At 40.2% G+C, this 21,057-nt stretch overlaps 1 protein-coding gene across 6 annotated transcripts in view; it reads right to left on the bottom strand.

The window, feature by feature from the left end:
- The window catches only part of LOC133407804 (glutamate receptor 3), a 122,198-nt gene that overhangs the window by 78,615 nt on the left and 22,526 nt on the right, over window positions 1–21,057 (bottom strand). For all 6 annotated transcript variants that reach the window (XR_009769214.1, XM_061686057.1, XM_061686058.1 and 3 more), the window contains exon 3: window positions 6,019–6,258. Coding sequence is in view for 5 of the 6 variants with exons in the window: in XM_061686057.1 (XP_061542041.1) it covers window positions 6,019–6,258 (240 nt within the window). In the remaining variant the exon portion in view is untranslated. The remainder of the gene's footprint in view (window positions 1–6,018; window positions 6,259–21,057) is intronic.

Here is a 21,057-nt window from a genome sequence, read left to right as displayed (position 1 = left end):
GTCAATTCCTTGAAATAAAAGCATAGTCCCAATTAAAATGGTATAACCCAGCCCTCCAGGGCTTCGATTTGCTTCCAGTGTGGCTGCTTCATTACAGCGTCTGCTTTCAAACAGCTGTCCAATACTGGCATTTGGGGCACAAATTTACCTCAATTTGCCTCTAGTGCATAGCCTGACGCATATGAGCCATCACTCTGTGCCTGTGAAAGCTATGCTCGAAGGCCTAAAAGCCTTTTCTGCCAGCCAAATAGCTGCACCAAATGAAAAGCATGGCTGTAATTAATCTTCTCTATTGACTGAATAAAACCTTTTGGTGGGACTCGATGAGTGAGTGTTATTTATTATTGCTCCTGTTTTCTCCCCTTATCCAGAGAGTTTAGAGAATAATTGAAAAGTCGCTTCCATTATTGTGGAGGATCAAGGCTTTTACTAAAATCATACACACAATACATTTGTATCAAGGGATTTTGTCTTGCACATCATTTTAATTGCGGACGTTTTATTTGGCATGAAATCACAACAAGCCAACATATTCGGGGAAATATTATTTCCTGCCAGTAATTACTATTTTTACAATTTCTTCTTCAAATACAATGTCTACATCAGTCAACACAGCTCTCATAATATTCATTTAACAGCCCCAACTCCAATGAAGTTGGGACGTTGTGTTAAACATAAATAAAAAAAGAATACAATGATTTGCAAATCATGTTCAACCTATATTTAAAGATGTTTAATGTTCAAACTGATCAACTCTATTGTTTTTAGCAAATAATCATTAACTAAGAATTTTATGGTTGCAACACATTCCAAAAAACCTGGGACAGGGTCATGTTTACCACTGTGTTACATCATCTTTTCTTTTAACAACATTCAATGAACGTTTGGGAACTGAGGACACTAATTGTGAAGCTTAGTAGGTGGAATTCTTTTCCGTTCTTGCTTGAAGTACAGCTTCAGCTGTTCAACAGTCCGGGGTCTCCGTTGTCGTAATTTACGGTTCATAATGCGCCACACATTTTCAATGGGAGACAGGTCTGGACTGCAGGCAGGCCAGTCTAGTACTCGCACTCTTTTACTACGAAGCCACGCTGTTGTAACATGTGCTGAATGTGGTTTGGCATTGTCTTGCTGAAATAAGCAGGGGCATCCATGAAAAAGACGTTGCTTGGATGGCAGCATATGTTTCTCCAAAACCTGTATGTACCTTTCAGCATTAATGGTGCCTTCACAGATGTGTAAGTTACCCATGCCATTGGCACTAATACAGACCCATACCATCACAGATGCTGGCTTTTGAACTTTGCCTCCATAACAGTCCGGATGGTTCTTTTCCTCTTTGACCCGGAGGACGTCCACAACTTCCAAAAACAATTTGAAATGTGGACCCGTCGGACCACAGAACACTTTTCCACTTTGCATCAGTCCATCTTAGATGAGCTGGGGCCAGAGAAGCCGGCGGCGTTTCTGGATGTTGTTGATAAATGGCTTTTGCTTTGTATAGAAGAGTTTCAAGTTGCACTTACGAATGTAGCGCCGAACTGTATTTACTGACATTGGTTTTCTGAAGTGTTCCTGAGCCCATGTGGTGATATCATTTTCACACTGATGTCGGTTTTTCATGCAGTGCCGCCTGAGGGATCGAAGGTCATGGGCATTCAATGTTGGTTTTCGGCCTTGCCGCTTCGATGCAGTGATTCTCTCCAGATTGTCTGAACCTTTTGATGATATTATTGACCGAATATGATGAAATCTGTAAATTCCTTGCAATTGTACGTTGGGGAACATTGTCCTTAAACTGTTCGACTATTTTCTCACGCAGGTGGTCACAGAGGTGAACCTCGCCCCATCTTTGCTTGTGAATGACTGAGCAATTCAGGGAAGCTCCTTTCATACACAATCGGGCACCCACCTGTTCCCAATTAGCCTGTTCACCTGTTCCAAACAGGTGTTTGATGAGCAGTCCTCAACTTTCTTTGTCTTTTTTGCCACCTGTCCCAACGTTTTTGGAATGTGTTGCACCCATAAAATTCTAAGTTCATGATTATTTGCTAAAAACAATAAAGTTGTTCAGTATGAACATTAAATATATTTTCTTTGTAGTGTATTCCATTAAATATAGGTTGAACATGATTTGCAAATCATTGTATTCGGTTTTTATCTATGTTGAACACAGCATCCCAACTTCATTGGAATTGGGGTTGTATGATTGTGGCTATAGTTTGCAGAGATGTAGAACTGAAATACATCATACAAAAGATGTTTCTAATATTTAGTATTATTTATATTATATATATATAGATTATTAATTTTAATATAATACATATAGTTCTACACCACTGCGTAATGCAACAAAACCCCCTAAAAATATAGTTCTTAGTTAACTTATTTTCGATTGAAGCACGATACAGTATAAGAGCTTAGTTCAGCAAACATAAAAAGAATTAACTTGACAAAAGTAACTTGTTCTTTACCTTTCCTGGCACTTAATCCAAATGTAAAAGAGAAAACCCATCTCAGAATAGATGAAGATTCATATACACAGTGAGTTACATTGAGTAATTAAATAAAGCAGTAAAGCGAACTAGCATCAACATCCATCCATCCATTTTCAATACCGCTTATCCTGTTGAGGGTCGCAGGACGCTGGAGCCTATCCCAGCGTACTTCGGGCGAAAGGCGGACTACACCCTGAACTGGTCGCCAGTCAGTCGCAGGGCACATAGAGACTCAGGACAATCATTCGCACTAACATTCACACCGTCACTGAGTGGGAACTGAACCCACGGTGCCTGCACCAAAGTCAGGCGAGTGTACCACTAGACCATCAGTGACTAGCATCAACATACTGTTTGTAAATTTTAAGATGATAAAAGTTCAATCCTTGAATATATTATTTCTATTTCCATTATTTTCTAATTTGAACAAATGTGAGGTTGACCACCGTCCCGAAATGGATTGTATTCCACCTCAAGACCGCTTCCACTGTAATAAAATAGTTCTAATGTCCCCAATAGAAAGTCCAATTAAATTAATCAACTGATTGCCGATTATTTTTAGGACAACAACGTGACAAAACATGTCAAAAGAATAGCTTGCGTGTAACTTTCTTCTCGTTAAGGCAGAAGTGTGTGTCCATATTAGCAGGTGAGCTGGACTTGGTGATAAGAGGATGTAGAGACTCTCTGACACATCTGTCTGCTTGATGAGCCAAGTGTCAAAGTCCCCCAAAGAGCTGGATGGAGTGCATCAATAAACGACTTTAATCCCCTCTTGGGGCCGATGTCCTCCCACTAATAAGGGATCGTCTTACACCGCTGGCAGTGGGGATTGAGGTAAAAGTGGCTTGGCATGGGCCCCGGCATGGGGAGCTTGACTGTACAAGGGGAATTGTCTGGACACAGGTAACAGGCTGTGTAAATCACACACACCTGCTGTTGCCTTAATTGCTGGACTGAATTGGTGTTTTGTTTCCTCCTTCACACGTTCCCCTCCCTCTGATGCCCTCTGGTCCCTCCACTTTCTTTTTACTAAGTGTCTGCCATCACTCTCACTCTTCCCCTTCTTTTGTTTTAGTTTTCCAGCTTGTCTGTCTCCATCTCTCTATCCGAGCCTGCCCTCAGACACACAGAGGAGGCAAAATGGAGGGACGGCGGCTGCAGCTCAGCAGTGTCGGCCGTGCTGAAGGACGTGTGGGTTGCTCGCATCCGCAGGGAAGAGCCGATGAGTGTTCTAGTCAGAGTGACCCTAATTAACCACGCATTATCTGCAGGCTCTGTGGTGGATTAAGGCCTTCAACTGAGAAGCAGACTTGAAGACCCAAAGACAGACTTCATCTCCTGCCTCAAAGCAGGAGGAAGAGGGGCAGGGTTGATGAGGTGAAAGACAGAAAGGGCCAAAGAGAAGTCAGAATGCTTAAAGCTTATCTGCCGGTTAGAGCTTTCCATTAACGAGCAAGTAAACACCTCAAATCCATGCGGATGTGTGGAGACTATGCAGCCATGCTATCTGGTACAGTCATTTCGTTTCTCCTCAAAGTCAAAGACATACAATTGCTTGGTCTGTCATAGGATGAACATGTCCCTCCCTCATACACAGGTGCTGAAGTTTCAGTAGGAGGGGATCATTATTCCTTTGTGAAATAATGAGCTCCTTTTCTCATTTGACATTAGAAATCCCCCCAAAATGAACACTTCAGCGTGTTGACAGACCGTCCTAAACATGAGGCACTGCTGCATTAAACGGAGTCTATTGTCAACAAGGCAATTCAATCTGAGAACAACACAAGGCCCTCATTGATGCAGCAAAATGCGACACAGCCACAAGCAGGCAGCGACTGCGATTTCGGAAAGGAAAACATTTTAGCGGCAGATGTGACATACCTCATTTCCCATGACAGAAGTGATTAAACAATCAACGTGATTAAACAGAAGATTAACTGACACAAACCAGCCAACTGCTCCAAGTACCCAAAGATTATTGCTTATGGGACACCATTTCTTCAAGTGCTATGTGTTAATACAAGTTGCTGATTTATTTGTTGTGATTTACATAACATAGCACTACTGTATATATTAGTGCTATGATATCACTTCAAGCATTACAAGGCTCTTAAGAGAGTATTACCGGCTATCCTCTGCTTACCTTTGTGTGCAGATGCTATTGTGAGCCACTGCAACATTTACTGTGTCTTGTTGCTGTTCACTGTCAGAAATCGGGGTACAGCAGGATTCCGAATTCTGACTGCCAGTGTACATTTTGCTATCATGGACCCATAAGACTAATTTTCTGACACACTCACATGGGCCATTCGTCCTGTACTGTGCTTCAGTATGGTTACCCCATTCATCCATGCCCATGCATGTTACATTCATACTGTACATCATCACTTTGTGATCCAACACTGCAACACTAATGATTTCCTGACTTTGTTGTTGATTTTTAGCTATTTTGGTTCTTTGTCTTGTACTAAGGTGCATCCACACATAAAAGAAAAAAGCTATAGAGCCAAATACAGCCAAAATAGAGCCTACAACTTCCAGTAGAAAAAAAAAAGCTGTATTTAATGACAATATCAGCAGTCAATTTAAGAATCTTGTTTAATGCTAGTTGACTCTCACTCACTGAACCGTCTTTGCGTAATATATCGTGACAGCCTCATAAATAAGGCAATAAAGCCATCAGAACTGCTTTGGTACATGGAGCCCAACCACCCGGCATTAACAAAAAAAAATTATTTTTTTTAAAGATTACCTCAAAATTGGATTGGCTTGTTGAAGACAAATAAGTACAGGGCATCAAACAATTCAAACAACTACAGTACGGTAAATTTAGCGTAATGGTGAGTTGTCATTTGTTTCTATGCCAATCTGTTAACATAGTTTTACATTAAAACGGTCCATAATATTACACCACTACCCAGTTTCCAGTTTATGCCAAATGTGCCCTAAATTAACAGCACTGCTAAATACCAAAATGATGTTTGTGCATGAGGTAATAGGTATTATGTAGAAACTCTTTAACCAAAATTATATTTGTAATGGTAAAACAGAATTATCATTATCCATGAATTCTCAGATTTAGTGTTTTACAAATAAATATGTCAAATTGAGTTACTTATTTGAATTCCTGAACAGAAAGATTTGTTTCAGTGGTTGAATGTTCTGTTTGGTATTTTTGTTAACATTGATTTTTTTTTTTTTAATTGATTACTTGATTACATTTAGACATCTCAGAGAAGCCTTGTGAGGTGTTGAATGCAGTTATAAATTCCTTATTCCTTTCCAAAATGGTAAAACGTCTTTTGAAAGAGTCCACATTTACGTAAAGACTTTATGATGAGTAGATGGTCTCGTTTCTTTATGACGTGGTCGAATAGATCAGTTAAGCTGTGTATGTCGCTGAGCTGTAAATCTCAAATGTCAAGGGTACAACAGCAGTGCAATTGAGGGAAAGACCACAGTGACAAGACAAGCACTCGAGGAGGGGATGTCATGTTTTTTCACGGATGTCCCTCACCTCGGTCTGTGTCGTAGAGGTAGACAAACTTCTGCCACTTGTAGTGAGAGATCAGACTTAGGACTGCCCCTCGGAGCGCAGGACGCATCTGGATGACGAACTGCACCTCGTTGTCGGTGGGGTAACTGGGTGTGACGAAGGAGGTATGAAGAGCTCCGCAGAATGACGTCAAGGTGTTCATGGACTTCTTGTCGTAGAATCCGAAGATGGCATACACTCCGCGGGAGAACTGGGAGCAAACTGCAAGAGAGCAAAGAGGTGTCGGGTCATGTGAGGGTTAAGGCTTATGTCTGCAAAATTTGCACATGCACATTTAAAAACTTCAGGCACTAAACGATCGATTGGGTCATCTGGACCTCCACTAATAGCCAATTAAAGCTTGATGTGACTCCTACTGTCCCTCGATACACTTGATAAGCATTGACAGCATCTGCTGGCTAATATGCATTAACATCGTGTTACTCATATGGCCCCAGTCTTGCGGCTCAGATTCAGGTTTTCTACTTATTCTCAATCACTTTATTGCTTTAGGAATTAATATATTGCATATTACATTTTGTATTTCTTCTTCTTTGACAGGTCTGCAAAAAATTTTTAAATTACAAAAAAAAAAATGGTGTACAATTGTTTTGTGATTACAAAACAAATTGGCAACCATTTTAAAGTTACACATTGATAAATATTTTTTTCAATGGATGGATGGATTGATTTTCAATCAATCATGTTCTTTCAAGTTCCTAACAGAAAGTTATTTGCTTATTTGGTTTGCTTTATTTGGACTGTTTGCTTAAGAAAGGCAAAATAAATAAGCAGCTCTCCCTATTATGATTGTATTTTTATTGTATATAATTTTGCATTAGGAAACCTATAATCATCATCATCATCATCATCATGTCAGAAAAAAAGAATCAACAACCTAGCTTTCGATGGATCTCAGATACAGTCATTACCTGCACAGCACAACCTTGTTTTAGGGTATGGGGGGGAAGCATTGCTCCGTGTACAAGCCCGTGTGCGTGGGTGTGTGTGTGTGTACATGTGCGTGCATTCATGCGTGCGTGTATGTGTGTAAGAGGGGAAAAAGAAATGTCCCTTCGCAGGGCAAATAATTTCTCTTCTATTATCTTTTTTGTAATCTTCCATCTCACAAAAGAGACACTTTTAGGAAACAACCCATGTTTAAATTGTAATAAAACACAAAACATAAAGTAGAATGTCACACTAATGACTGCAGACCTCTGCCAAAGCCAAACAATCCTAATTTTCACATTACAATTAAAGAAACTAAATTTCTGCATGTCAGAATTGTTTTCATTAAGATTCATGACATATTCATGGGTAAAAAGGGAAAAAATATAATACTACATCTTGCAATTTTAACAAATGCAAAAACAATTCCCAAGTTCCTTTATCCATACCTTCTATAAAGAAAATACTGTAGATTTTGTGTGCTTCTGTTACAGCTCCTGACCAACACAGCAATATAAAAATGACAAACATACACTTAGAGTCAATGGACAACTAATCAATACATTTGAAAAAAAATAGCTACAGGCGTCAGATTCCAAAAGTAAACAAACGCAAGATAAAACTGCAATATGTCCATCCATTTTCTGTACCGCTTTATCCTCATAAGGGTCGCGGGCGTGCTGGAGCCTATCCCAGCTATCTTCGGGCGAGAGGCGAGGTACACCCTGAACTGGTCGCCAGCCAATCGCAGGGCACATATAAACAAACAACCATTTACGCACACATCCATACCTATGGGCAATTTAGAGTCATCAATCAACCTACCATGCATGTTTTTTGGGATGTGGGAGGAAACCGGAGGAGAAACCGGAGAAATACATACCTTATTAACAAGTGTAATAGGTGATTCAATGCAATACCGCCAATGTCGAAAAAGAGTGAACATAATGAATATTTATGTATTATTATATGTAAAATTATATTCTATTGTTTTTTAAAAACTCTACAGGTGTTCTTTAGCCTTTCACCAACTGCTGCTCGCTTACTCTGATTTACTCTCAAGTGCTCCCACTAGGTAATGAAGCATCGCCAGCAGCTGTAAACACTTTGAATATTTCACTCCAATAGTCAGATCTTAGGAAGGATCGTTACATCGTGTCACATTAAATGGCTACGTTAATCATTGGTGCCTGATTGTGCCGCAGTTATCCGTTCAAGTTGCAGATCAAATGCCGCTCAGTCTAAAGATTGCTTTTTGGCTGACATGAGTGTGCCTAAACTGGAGTCGGTCCATCGCAAATAGTTTCTACTTGCATTGCAATCAAACACAAAGACCTCTTTAAATCATTTCATGCAGGCAAGTGAGTGAACTTGTGAGTGAACTTGTCAGTGGCAGGATTTGCCTCTGACAAGTTCAGTGGCAGGATTTGCCTCTTCCTCTGCAATTCCCTTTCCCACCTAGCTGTGCCGCTGCAGGCACCTCGCCCAAGGTGCAGCACCTTCCCAACACCCGCAGAGGCGCACATGCAGTAAAGAAATCAACAGATGGACAGCAGTATTGACACTAAGAGCTTCTATAGAGAATGGAAGCCAGCAGTTTTCTCTGCTGCCTCTTAATTTGGGCCAGCTGTCACACAGAACCTGTCTTAAGGGACTGGGTCGGGTCTTTTTCCGCCAATCCAAGTGTCCTCTGCTTATTAGGTTTAGCTTTGAGTGAGGCTGCTCTTCAATAAGAGATATGTGATCTGGCACTGCACGCCCTTTTCAGTGTGACCGTCTTATTGTAGTGGAAAGGTTTGTGATCCCATGAGCAAGCGTGTGGTGAACAATGTTCAGAGGCGTGATCGCACTCTGGCAAGGTTTGAAGGGACTGAGAAATGACCTTTTCTGTTTCGGCTGCACATACACAATAGCCAATTGCACTGCTAAGATTTAGTAGGATCCTAAAATACAGCCCACTTTTCTTCCAAAACTGTGAACGACTGTTCTCCTGATTCATCGATTCCTTCATATACGTGCATAAAAATGACTGAAACAAAATTATTGATACATGATCATTTGCAAGGACTAAACAAATACATACACTATGGATCACAAACAGGCTCACAAAAAATATACATCCATTCACTCGACTTAAAACTTCTGAATGAATGTCTTCTATAAGAAATAATTTTATCTGTGTTCTACACAATGCTGATATGGATTTCTTTTTTTAAAAATTAAATATGCTATTACAAAGTGCTATCTCAAATTGCAACTTAATGGAAGCAAACACAGTTAATGCATAAAAGGCAATAATGTTAGGCTGTAAGCACCGACTTTTCATTTGAAAATCCCCGTCAGTATAGTGAATTGTAGAGGTAGTAATGTAATGTTTTTTACTGCGGTCAGACCAGGCGAAAAGTTGTAGTTAAATAAGCCGTTACAATGGTTGTTAATAGTTGCTTACTGTGACACGCCGCCTCTCCGCCAACATGCTGAGAGGGCCAACTTCAAAATAAAAGCTTTATATATTATTATATTGGACATCAACGCCATTTTAAGCTTTTATTTTGAAGTTGGCAATGTAGCGCAGTGCCGGCCCTTAGTGAAGCCTTAACCATGCGTTCGCCCCCTGGTCGCTGGCTGACTAGGTTGAGGGCACTGCTGTAAATGAAGCACTTTTCATATGCCGCCGTGGCCGCGTTTTAAATGTATAAAAATGGCGGACAATCAGGCTCATTTAATCATGTGAAAATGAATTAGTGTGTTTGATAAGTTACATGCAGTTCAACTAATAGAAATTGTGGTCTCCCCACTTTAAGCCGGCGAACTCCTAATTTTAACACCGAGTATACAATATTGGGTGTTTGTTTTAACTGGCTGATACACGCCTCATCAATCTTTAATCCAAATAATCAGTATAAATTATTTACAATCGATTATAAAAATAATTAATAACTTACTTGTAGATTTGTTCCATAAACTTTGTTCCATAAACTTGCACCTCCTCCACCTAAACATCATTTGTGTTGTATAGCAAAAGAAGAATTCACTGCTGCTATAAATAGACTGTACAACAAGCACTGTTAATGTAGCAATACATACAATTAATGGAAGCCTCTTTATTGATTTTCAATGAAGCTGGCATGTGCAGAAACCTTTTGTTTTCTTACGCTTAACCACTAACAAGGTCCACCACACGCTGGGGCTTCACGGGTGTCCGCATCCAGCAAACGTCATTAAAAGTAACTTCCAAGAGCCCTCAAGGTGGACTAGCTATGCTGTTGATCACCGAGCCTAAAGCAAATGTGCTATCTTGTCAGAAAAAAAGATGTACTTTAGCCAGGCAGCTCTAACCAAACACTTAAAGAGCAGGGAGATTATTATGTAAACTGGAAACAAGCTTGCAGGTTCTCTTAGCTCTTTAGAAGACAAACAAAGGCGCTGATATTACTACAATGAATAGCCATATATGAGGAACAAGTTCACAATTGTACATAACCACTTGTGTGAATACTTCGAGTGAAGCACACTTGTTATTCTATAACAGCAAAATGCTAAATATTTTAGCTGTAAAAACTGTGCCACGGATTGGCTGGCTCCATTCCAGTTTCATTTCAGATCGAATAAGATGAACTGTCATTGTGACATCACTGCAATTACACGATCATTGACTGAGATACACATGCATCTACCAAAACAAAAAAATCCACAATAAATAAAAAATAAAAATAAAAAAATAAAAAAGCTTTTGTAAAGCAAAATTACAATATAGTCAGACGCTCCGGTACAACATATGTCATTCAGGATTGGTCAAATGTTGAAAATGTTTTAAAAGGCACTGTGATGATGGGTCACAGAACAAATATTCAGGCTTTAATATTAAGATGCCATTATGGTATAAACAACTCTTATTATTTATTAGTCGGTGAATAGATAACACTCATAAGTAATTTACTCGTCTTTGGTAGAGTAAAAATGTGTTTGGTGGGGTATGATAAAACCCGCTTCAGACTTCCTTCATCAACTTCTGCAAACTGCTTTTGACCTTGTCAAATTCTCACTATTGGTCATGCAAGTGTAAAAATCCACACTGGTTGGTCGCAATAAAATTGAAGCAGAGATGGGTCCTTGCATCCAAAATTACATTACACATTTCCATGTTAAGGCACATCCACCTCAGAGTTCCGAGGCCGTGGGTTCAAATCTGGTCTCTGGCCTTCCAGTGTGGAATTTGCACGTTCTCCCCTGTCTCCAGGTACTCCAGTTTCCCCCAACAATCCAAAAACACGCATGGTAGGATCATTGAATACTCTAAATTGTCCAATTGTGATTGGTTGGTGACCAGTTCAGGGTGTACAACCACCTCTCGCGCAAAGTCAGCTGATATAGGCGCACACCGCGACCCGCAAAACGGATTGATGGATTTTCATGTTGATTAAAGATCATTCAGAGATATCACGCAATATTTCTCAGAATTCACAGTTCACAATTTCTGTTTTTGTGTAGTGTTTTTGTGTAAATATTTATACATATTTTATGTGGTTTTAATTTTGAAACAAGCAGTGACAATTTTCTTCACACTACTACTCTCATGTCGGGTGTTTCTAATTCTTTGTAGGAAAGCAGAGCTAACCACTGATTTCCTTTATTAGTAATGTGAAAATATGCAACAAGGCACTGTTACATATTTAGGGATTTGAAGTTTCCTGTAAAATGAAAAGGTCATTGAAGCGCCACTTGCTGTTAAATAACTGGAGTAAGCCTCAAGTTATTGGACTCATTTGAACATTAGTTCTTCCGTATGGAAATTCCTGGATGGCTGGAGCCAAGGGGGGCGTAAAGCTGTATTTATGTGTTTGTATCCACAAAGTCCTGAACTCTCCTTCGCCTCTTTCTCTTCACCTTTATCCTGTCCTCTCCTTTTGTTGCCTGTCTTTTGCCTTAGCCATCTGCTCCTGCCCTGCAGCAAAAATTCTCTTCAAGTGTGGCACTATCTCTCGCTTTCTTTCTCCACCTGAGTGCTTCTCTCTTATCCCTTCTCACATGGTCTCCCCGCATAATATCAGCCTACTGCATCAGCGAAGCAGACTTGTGCTGGACTCTTGCAAAAAAAAAAAAAAAAAAAAAAAAAAAAAAAGTGCAGTGTACACTCTTAGGGGAGAGTGGCTGCTCTTGCGTTAAGCTCATCCCTCATGGTGATTAAATAAAAATGAATAAGGGTTGCACATTGAGGGAAAACACAAAGGCTGAAACTGTCCCCACAGCTCGGAAGAAATCACACACTGTTTAGTCTAATCCGATGATTCCTCGAGTGTCACCTTGAATTTCAATAATAGCAAATTACTCAGACAAACGTGCATGAATGACGTCAGTGCAAAAGCCTGCAAAGGGACGAGAGATCAAACAACACAAAGATAAGTCATACTTCTCATTCCTTTGTCTCTAATCTCATTTTCTCTTCCTCTTCTGTAGCTAACTGTTCTTCCACCTCTCCCCCCTTCGCTGCTGCAAGGAACCAAGCATCCCATCTCCAGTTCACTGGTCAAACACACACAGTGTGCCGCCCTCATTCCGTGCATAATCAGGACACATAGTAGTGCTACAGGGATGTTACATTTCTGATGCATCACTTGAGATGACTGGCCTGCTGGATTGCTAGCTCAGTTGGATGCGTGGTGTCCTGAAGCACTTTGAGCTAATTCAAGAAATATTTATTATACTGTATTTAGACTACACTAACTTTTTTTTTCTTTAGCTATTTTCTTTTTTATAAACAGCACAATATACCCTCCACTGTATGCATCCTTCTTGTGATCCGCATAGCACTTGTACTTGACACAACCCCCCACCCCCACCACCCCCCCACCCGGTGTCAGGAGCAGATAACTCCTAAGGGCCCTGGGGGGTTGCATCAGCTCTCGCAGTGGAGATGGGTTTTGGGCTTCGAAGTGTTAACTCTAATGGCAAAGCTGCATTGAAGCCACTGTGCAACATTAAAGAGTAGATGTCACTCGTCCTGCTACATCAGCTTCTCACGTCGGTCTCCACTTATTTTCTTTTAATATTCATGTTATGCATATTCATATTTTCAAAATTAACTCTAAGTGAACTCACTTGATATCAGAACTCCCCTGTTTCTCGCATGCTTCCAGGGTAATTGCAATTAAGGGCATGAAAAGAGCTGCTGAATATGTGTGTTTATCACTGGATGTGACAATAATGTTTCCTTGAAAGACAACATAGAGCTCATAAATGTGTAAAGGCTACCAAAGGCTGTTACGAACATAATATTTCTGTACTCTGAAATAATTATACATTAGCCGTGCATTAAGTGCAACTTTGCATCTGTCCGCTTCGGCCGCAACCCACAAAAGTGTGCAGAAACACATTGAAAACAATTAGTTAATTGATAGGAAATAAATAACAAGACCACATGAATAAAAAGCATTAACGTGAGCTCCTTATTAAATAACCTCCCCATTGGGTACCAACCACAGAGGTATGGTAATTGGTGGCGCTAAATTTATTGCAATCTATGGATTGGTTGTCAAAGAATGGTCACAACAACTAAAATGGAATGGGAAAAATACAAAATGTGTAGATTATTTTTCCTTTTCAGAACTTCGGCACAGACCGAAACTAGATTAAAGTTTACTATTCTAAACAGCACAATGGCAAGATGACTATTTGGTGGAAAGGTTAGAAAAAAATAACACATGCCAAGGGTGTCTAAAACAATTTTAACCTGTGGACAAGAGATCCATTACGCCAGAGAAGTTACAGAGATACGGTGACAAAGAGTATTCTGCAGAAGACCCGAGCCATTCACGCTAATGGAATGTGAGGGATTACACAACAGCAGATTGGCTTTCAAATGCAATCCGTAAAATTATTGGAAAAAAAACTGCAGGTTATGTGGGGGTGAAAATGTTGTTATGGTGTTTGTACACATCGTACTGTTGAGTGCAAGTTTTCTTCCAAAAAGACATGTCTTTTAAGACCGCTAAAGAGAGACACAGCCTGCTGTAGGAGCACACTAGGGTGAGGGTGTGGGTTAAGCAAGTGTGGGGGAGAGAGAGAAAGATAGAGAGAGAGAGAGAGAGAGAGAGAGAGTGAGAGAGAGAGAGAGATAGAGGGAGAGCAAGAGAGATCGCATTTAAGGGAACAGCACCCAAATGTACTACAGTCTGTGTGTGTGTGACTTTTGGCTTGATTACACTTACACATTCTCTGACTGACTATAATTTCCAATATACTGCTACTTTCCTTTAAAATATAAAAAAAAGGTGGTGTCTGGAATGGATTTACTCCATTTCCATTCATTTTAATAGGAACATTTTTTGAGATACAAGTGTTTTAAGATAAGAGCACAGTCAGGGAACAAATTAAACTCCTATCTCAAGGCACCGCTGTATGTTGTACTGTGGCTTGTGGTTCACATGTGTCACAATCACGAGAGCTCATTTAACTGTCGTCTGTCTTCTGGTCCTTCACTTGGCCTCTTGGTGATCATGTGCTGTATTTTGAAGATTGCCTGGTAAGAAATCCCAAAGTGAATCAGCGCCTCTCAAGTCCATCTTCTTATGACAGTTACTGTCACCTTCAAGGTCTTAGTGTCATGTATTGTTTGACAAGACAGCAGACAACACAGCTGAGAGCTGAAAGCCCAGGTCAAACAAAAAGTCCAACGGTGATTTTTTTTAATCCACATTTCAATGCAACTTGTTTGAGTGACAGACTCATTATGCAGGAGCAAGAGGGCATAAAGTTTAAGCAAGAAGATTGTTGAACCATGATGGCTATTTTAAAACTTGAGATAACACAAACTTTTTTTTGATGGTAGCTGCTGAGAAAATCACTTTCAAGGGGCTTTGATGCGTGCAGAAATGTCATGCTGCGTGCCCTCGTCTGCAGCATAACATCTCCTTAAAACATGCAATTAAGGACTATCTGCAAAAGTAGATAAGAGACGCAAACCCTTGGCCATCTTTTCCCCGTAGAGGTTGGCCGATGTCAAATGAGCAAATAACAATCTCTTCTTGGTTGGCCTCATGCTGTTCACCGTTTGCTGCAATGCAGGGGAGAGAGGGGGATGAGCGCCCCAGGCCTTGTATCATACTTTAAAAAAAACAACAACAAAAAAACACATCTCCCCTCGCACATTCAGGGAGATTGTCACAAGAGCACCAGAGAGAGGACAACTGCTAAACACTGACCCAGTGAGCACGCCTGTGTGCATTTTTAAGCAGGATTCACCCGTGTATGAAACACGTAAGGCTTATGATATTCCATAATTGGATTTCCCAGAAAGCTGGTGACAAAGTCTCTCACACACCACTAATCCTCACAATCAACTTTGCGGGCCCAAAGCGTTCTCCTCGTCGCATGCTGAATATGGAGGGAGCAAGTGAGCTTGAAGTGAGGAAAAACGTGCTGACCGAGGATGAAGCAAAGCGCTCCCGTGACGCTACAGGAACGGACAGTCATTAAAAGGTGTGGCGACGCGTTCCACCCACACGAGGTCTTATCTGCATCTCTATGCAAGTCACGGGGAGGTTGCGGCAGCGGCGAGAGGAGAGAATTCAACACGTCAGCTGAACACAAATGTTTGAATGCTTGCTGTCACATGTGGTCAAGGCTTTTGTCAAATAATTATCCGCTTTTGCTAAATCAACAGAAACAGATTGTGCTCCAGCTTCATGAGAAGTGCCTTTTACAAGAAAACAGTTGAAGCCTCATCAAATATAGTACAGGATTGGTTCAGAAAATAATTCGACTTGACTGGAAGGGAGTTGGCCTTGCTCGGATAACCATTTATGGTGATATTTCATCTCTAGAGCCAAGCAGCCAACTTGTCTTGTTTTTAATTCAATTGTAAACATCAGGAGAAAATACCTGGCAGCTTGTTCTTGCGCTTACTCGGATGATCCAGGGCCATATTTTCTCATTTTTCCCTTGTCAAAATGCTGGATCGTTTTTCTGCTACTGCTGTATACATCAATTTATGTTGTTTTTTAGGCCTACACCACCTATACACATGGATTTTCTTTTAAATCCAAGCACATTCCCGAATAGTAGTACTTTCCAGGTTTGACCATCAGTCCAGAAATAAACTCCTTACCCCTGCTAAATGTAATTAAAATTGTGTGCTGAAATCTGCATTGCAATCTCTCCCCATAACATAGCCTTTCTTGGCATTATATATATATATATATATATATATATATATATATATATATATATATATATATATATATATATATATATTTTTTTTTTTAATATATATATATATATATATAATTTTCTTTACACCGCTTATCCTCACGAGGGTCACCGGTATGCTGGAGCCTATCCAGGTAAATGCGGGCAGGAGGCGGGGTACACCCTGAACTGGTTGCCAGCCAATCGCAGGGCACATATAAACAATCATTTGATATGTATATATATATATATATATATATATATATATATATATATATACACACACACATATGAGGGGCCGTTAGGGACATTATTCAGGATGAGCTCTCACACTTACTATTCAAATGCTTTCACACACACACAAACTACTGAAAGGCTCTCATAAGGACTACTCAAACACTCTCATGCCTACGAGTCTTGCTTGCATTAACACTACTCAAATGTTCTCATTGACTACTCAAATACTCTCATTTACACTCCTCAAATGCTCTCATTTACACAAGTCAAATGCTCTCATTTACACTACTCAAATGCTCTTTTTTGCACAAGTCAAATGCTCTCATTTACACTACTCAAATGCTCTCATTTACACTACTCAAATGCTCTTTTTTGCACAAGTCAAATGTTCTCATTTACACTACTCATGCTCTCATCCACACGCGTCTTGCTCTCATCAACACTACTCAAATGCGTTCACGCGAGCATGTCAATCACATTCTCGCACACATCACTGGCATTCACGAGTTCATGTCAATCATGCTCACACGTGTATCGTGTCAATCTTTTATGAGGTAGCTCAATTCAAAAAGTGAAATTATAGAGATGAACTGCACACTGCACACACTCAGAGTGAAGTATTTCATATTTAAAATATGTATTATTTTGATGATTGCAGCACATAGCAAATAAAAAAATCCCCATATTGAGAAACTAAAATATAACGTCAAACGAAATAGTGAATAATTCAATAAATAGTGATTGTTAATGTAGAAATTAGGCTGGAATTTGCCCTCTGAAAAGTACTTCAGTGTTTAATCACTCTATGAGTACGGAATCACTCTATGAGTACTGAAGAAAAACTTATATTCAACTATATTCTAATTTATTGAGAGGTACCTATATTAAAAAAAGTCATAAAATATTTGATTCTGACTGTGTGCATATCTATGACACGAGTTTCACTACGACAATTAAATTCCTTCTTTCCCTATGGACACCTCATTAGGTACACCGACACAGGGGAGCTTAAATGCGACTATCCGGCCATCCTGCCTGCAACGAACCGTATACGTTTCAGATTGTAACGCAGCGGTGTTGAAACTCTGTCTTAAGTCCAGGAGTAAACACACGTCCACTGCGCTTTAGCCAGAAAGGCACATTTATTCGGCAGCATCCGTGTCCGAATAATGGCATCTCGCTCTGGATAGACGAGCCAGCCTAGCCCTACGCCATACACGACACGGCTTCGGATTGGCCGACCATTACGTCATATCCTACAGCACTTACGCATTAAAAGCAGCAACACGATAATCAACAAGTATACGACATATATACGTTAAAAATATATATGTATGTACTATACAGTATAATGCTATGTAACGCTACTGCTTAAGTTAGGCTTACTATTGTACTTTATTGCTGTTGGTCAATCCCATATTTTATTTTGAAACCACTTACTTTTCAACTCACATAAATACACGCTCACATACACGCCTCAAATGTTTGCACACATACACCTCAAACACACTCACATGAACATGTCAGATCTATTCACAATTCCATTCATAAAATATACTCAAATCCTTTCACATTTCCATCTCAAATGCTCGCATACATACTTGTGGGAGATTTATTTTAAGATAGATAGATAGATAGATAGATAGATAGATAGATAGATAGATAGATAGATAGATAGATAGATAGATAGATAGATAGATAGATAGATAGATAGATAGATAGATAGATAGATAGATAGATATTCCTCTTCTTTATTGAATATATTGACTGCAGCATAGCATTTTTTTAAATTGGAACAGGTGTGCCAAATTGTTCAGGACAAAATTTTGTTGTTCAATATCAAAATATGTTTTGATGTGCAGGAAGACGATTCATCAGCATAACCTTTGTAATTTGTGCTTCAAACTGATTAAATGCTTGTTGTCTGTGTCTTTCTTGTACTAAGGTCAAACCGCTGCACTGCTCATCGGGCAGATTTACATCTTATAACCAAATTGTGTATGTTTTGTTTATCTGCAGAGCTTTGTCAAGTGTCCAGTAGCCATCTGTTTTATCATGGCTATTCTGAGATTGTGATTTGCACTTTTGTGAGTACTGTACTGTTCAATGTCGTACTATGACACTACGATTCATAACAATGTCAAAAACATTGTTATTGTTGTACCAGAATACAGACAATTACTGCAACCAGTCAACAGCAGTAAACGCAAGAAAATTTATACTCTGAGTTTCCCAAAAGTGCTGAGGTGCAGTGTCTGTGTGGACAAAAGGCCAAAAGACATGAAAAATAAAACTCTATGTAATCTATGAGGACTGGTCCGCCATCCTGCTTGCAAACCACTTTCGGTGTGTCATTTTCTCTCTTGCTCATCTGCATGGCAGTGCAGCAAGGACTGCTGAATTTCCATATTTCTGTGGCCGCGCAAAACCTGAGGACAATGATTCCTGACTTGTTATTTCTGTCCTGAGGGATTTTAGATTGCTGTGTCCTATTTGAGAAACCAATGAGCTGTCACAGAGGTCTGTAAGACGGGGGTGATCATCAGCAGTTGCTATCCCTTTTAAGTTGGCCTTTGCCACCAGCCTTGCTTATCAAATGACAAGATATCAAGATATCCTATAGGGGGAAATGAAAACAGTGACTGAATAATTTGCATGAGGAAGCTTGATTACAGTCAGGGTGAAGTGTAAAGAAACCAGACTCTCCATTCTTGTTAACATTCCATGAAGAACAATAGATGGCACCAGTTGTTTAACCTTGAAGACGTCACTTGAAAAAAAAAAATCTTCACGGCCTCAATCCAATCCAATGCCACTTTTCATCTTTTACCACCCCTGCTGAGACAGTATTCTGTCCCTGAATGATAAATGTAAATGTACAAAGAGGAGCGAGAGAGAGAGCGAGAGAGAGAGAGAGAGAGAGAGAGAGAGAGAGAGCGAGAGCGAGAGAGAGAGAGAGAGAGAGAGAGAGGGAGAGAGAGAGGGAGAGCGAGCAAGCGAGAGAGAGAGGATGGCGACTAAGCTGCAATCTATTCCAGTGGACCAGTCAGTTAAAGCCTACAATAGAAGCTCACTCTTCAGCAAATTCCTTAAAAAAAGGCAAAAGTTTTTCTTTTTACCTTGTGAGAAAAATGTGTGAGCTTCACTTAAAGTGTCCCAAAACGAAAATCTGTGTTTTGTTTAAATACATTGAATATGTTTAAAGTGAGCGGCACGGTGCTCAACTGGTTAGAGCGTCTGTCTCACAGTTCTGAGGACCGTGGTTCAATCCCCGGCCCCACCTGTGTGGAGTTTATGTTCTCCCCGTGCCTGCGTGGGTTTTCTCCGGGAACTCCGGTTTCCTCTCACATCCCAAAAACATGCGTGGTAGGTTGATTGAAGACTAAATTGCCCGTAGGTGTGAATGTGTGTGCACATGGTTGTTTGTTTATATATGCCCTGCGATTGGCTGGCAACCAGTTCAGGGTGTACCTCGCCTCTTGCCCGAAGATAGCTGGGATAGGCTCCAGCAAGCCCGTGACCCTTGCGAGGTTAAAGCGGTACACACAACGGATGTATGCTTGAAGTGCTGAAAACGTGCAACGACTGAGAACAATTTAGTACTGAATCGTTGAGATATGTTTTAAAACTCTTTTTCACCTTCTACATGTTGTAACGGAGCAAAAGTGCCGTTACTTCTTCACAGCAGAAGCGCCGGAAGTGTTTTTTCTGGTCTCGTCAACTCCTGACTTATCCAAAGCAGGTCACGAGCGCACAGGCGGAACCTCTGGCCAATGCGCTGCATATTAGTCCGCTGCGGAGTAATAGTCACAATTATATCTGTGTGTTGATGGTGGTTGTGTGGAATGGATTGAGATGCCAGCGTTCAAGGAGTATGAAACAGCCTATGGAGGCAACGTCCAACACAATCCCCTCTGGGACACTTTTAGACCTTTCATTTTCTTCAAATGTAACCAAAACTACCTTTAACCGTAATAATAAGTGACAGTGGTTAAAAATGTGAATCAGCTTACTTTGCAAAAATTCCTCTCTTAAAATCCCTTGTTTAGAATGTTTCTTCTTTGAAACTATGTATGTACTATAAAAGCCAGAGAAAAACCAAAACACATGCACGGAGTTCGTTAGAAAACTAAGCTCTTAGCAGGTAAGATGTTGCTTATTCATTATTTTGCTGCAAAAATAGTGAAAAGATAAAACAAAACATAAAGCGTTAATTCTTTCATTGTAGCTAAACTGAGGTAAGGATTTGTCAATTTCCCAAGATTAATTTCTCTCATGTACTGTGATCATGGTTTCCAAAAGCCTGCATGGCCTTTTCACTATTCAGTAGGCTGGGTACAAAGTATTACGCTATAATTAGAAGATATTGTGGATTTATTGTGATTTAAAACAATCTTTGTTATTGTAATAACAATTATCCATCCAATTTTGTACTTCGCTTATCCTCACTAGGGTCGCGGGGGTGCTGCCAGCTATCTTCGGGCGAGAGGCGGGGTACACCCGGAACTGGTCGCCAGCCAATCACAGGGCACATATAAACAAACCAGCATTCGCACTCAGAATTCATACCGACGGGCAATTTAGAGTCTTCAGTTAACCTATCGTGCATGTTTTAGGGATCTGGGAGGAAACCAGAGTACCCGGAGA

The sequence above is a fragment of the Phycodurus eques genome, chromosome 9 (genome assembly GCF_024500275.1).
Source record: "Phycodurus eques isolate BA_2022a chromosome 9, UOR_Pequ_1.1, whole genome shotgun sequence".
NCBI classification, from domain to species: Eukaryota; Metazoa; Chordata; class Actinopteri; order Syngnathiformes; family Syngnathidae; genus Phycodurus; species Phycodurus eques.
The sequence above is the reverse complement of the archived record's forward strand: the minus strand, read 5'-3'. Positions and strand labels throughout refer to the sequence as shown.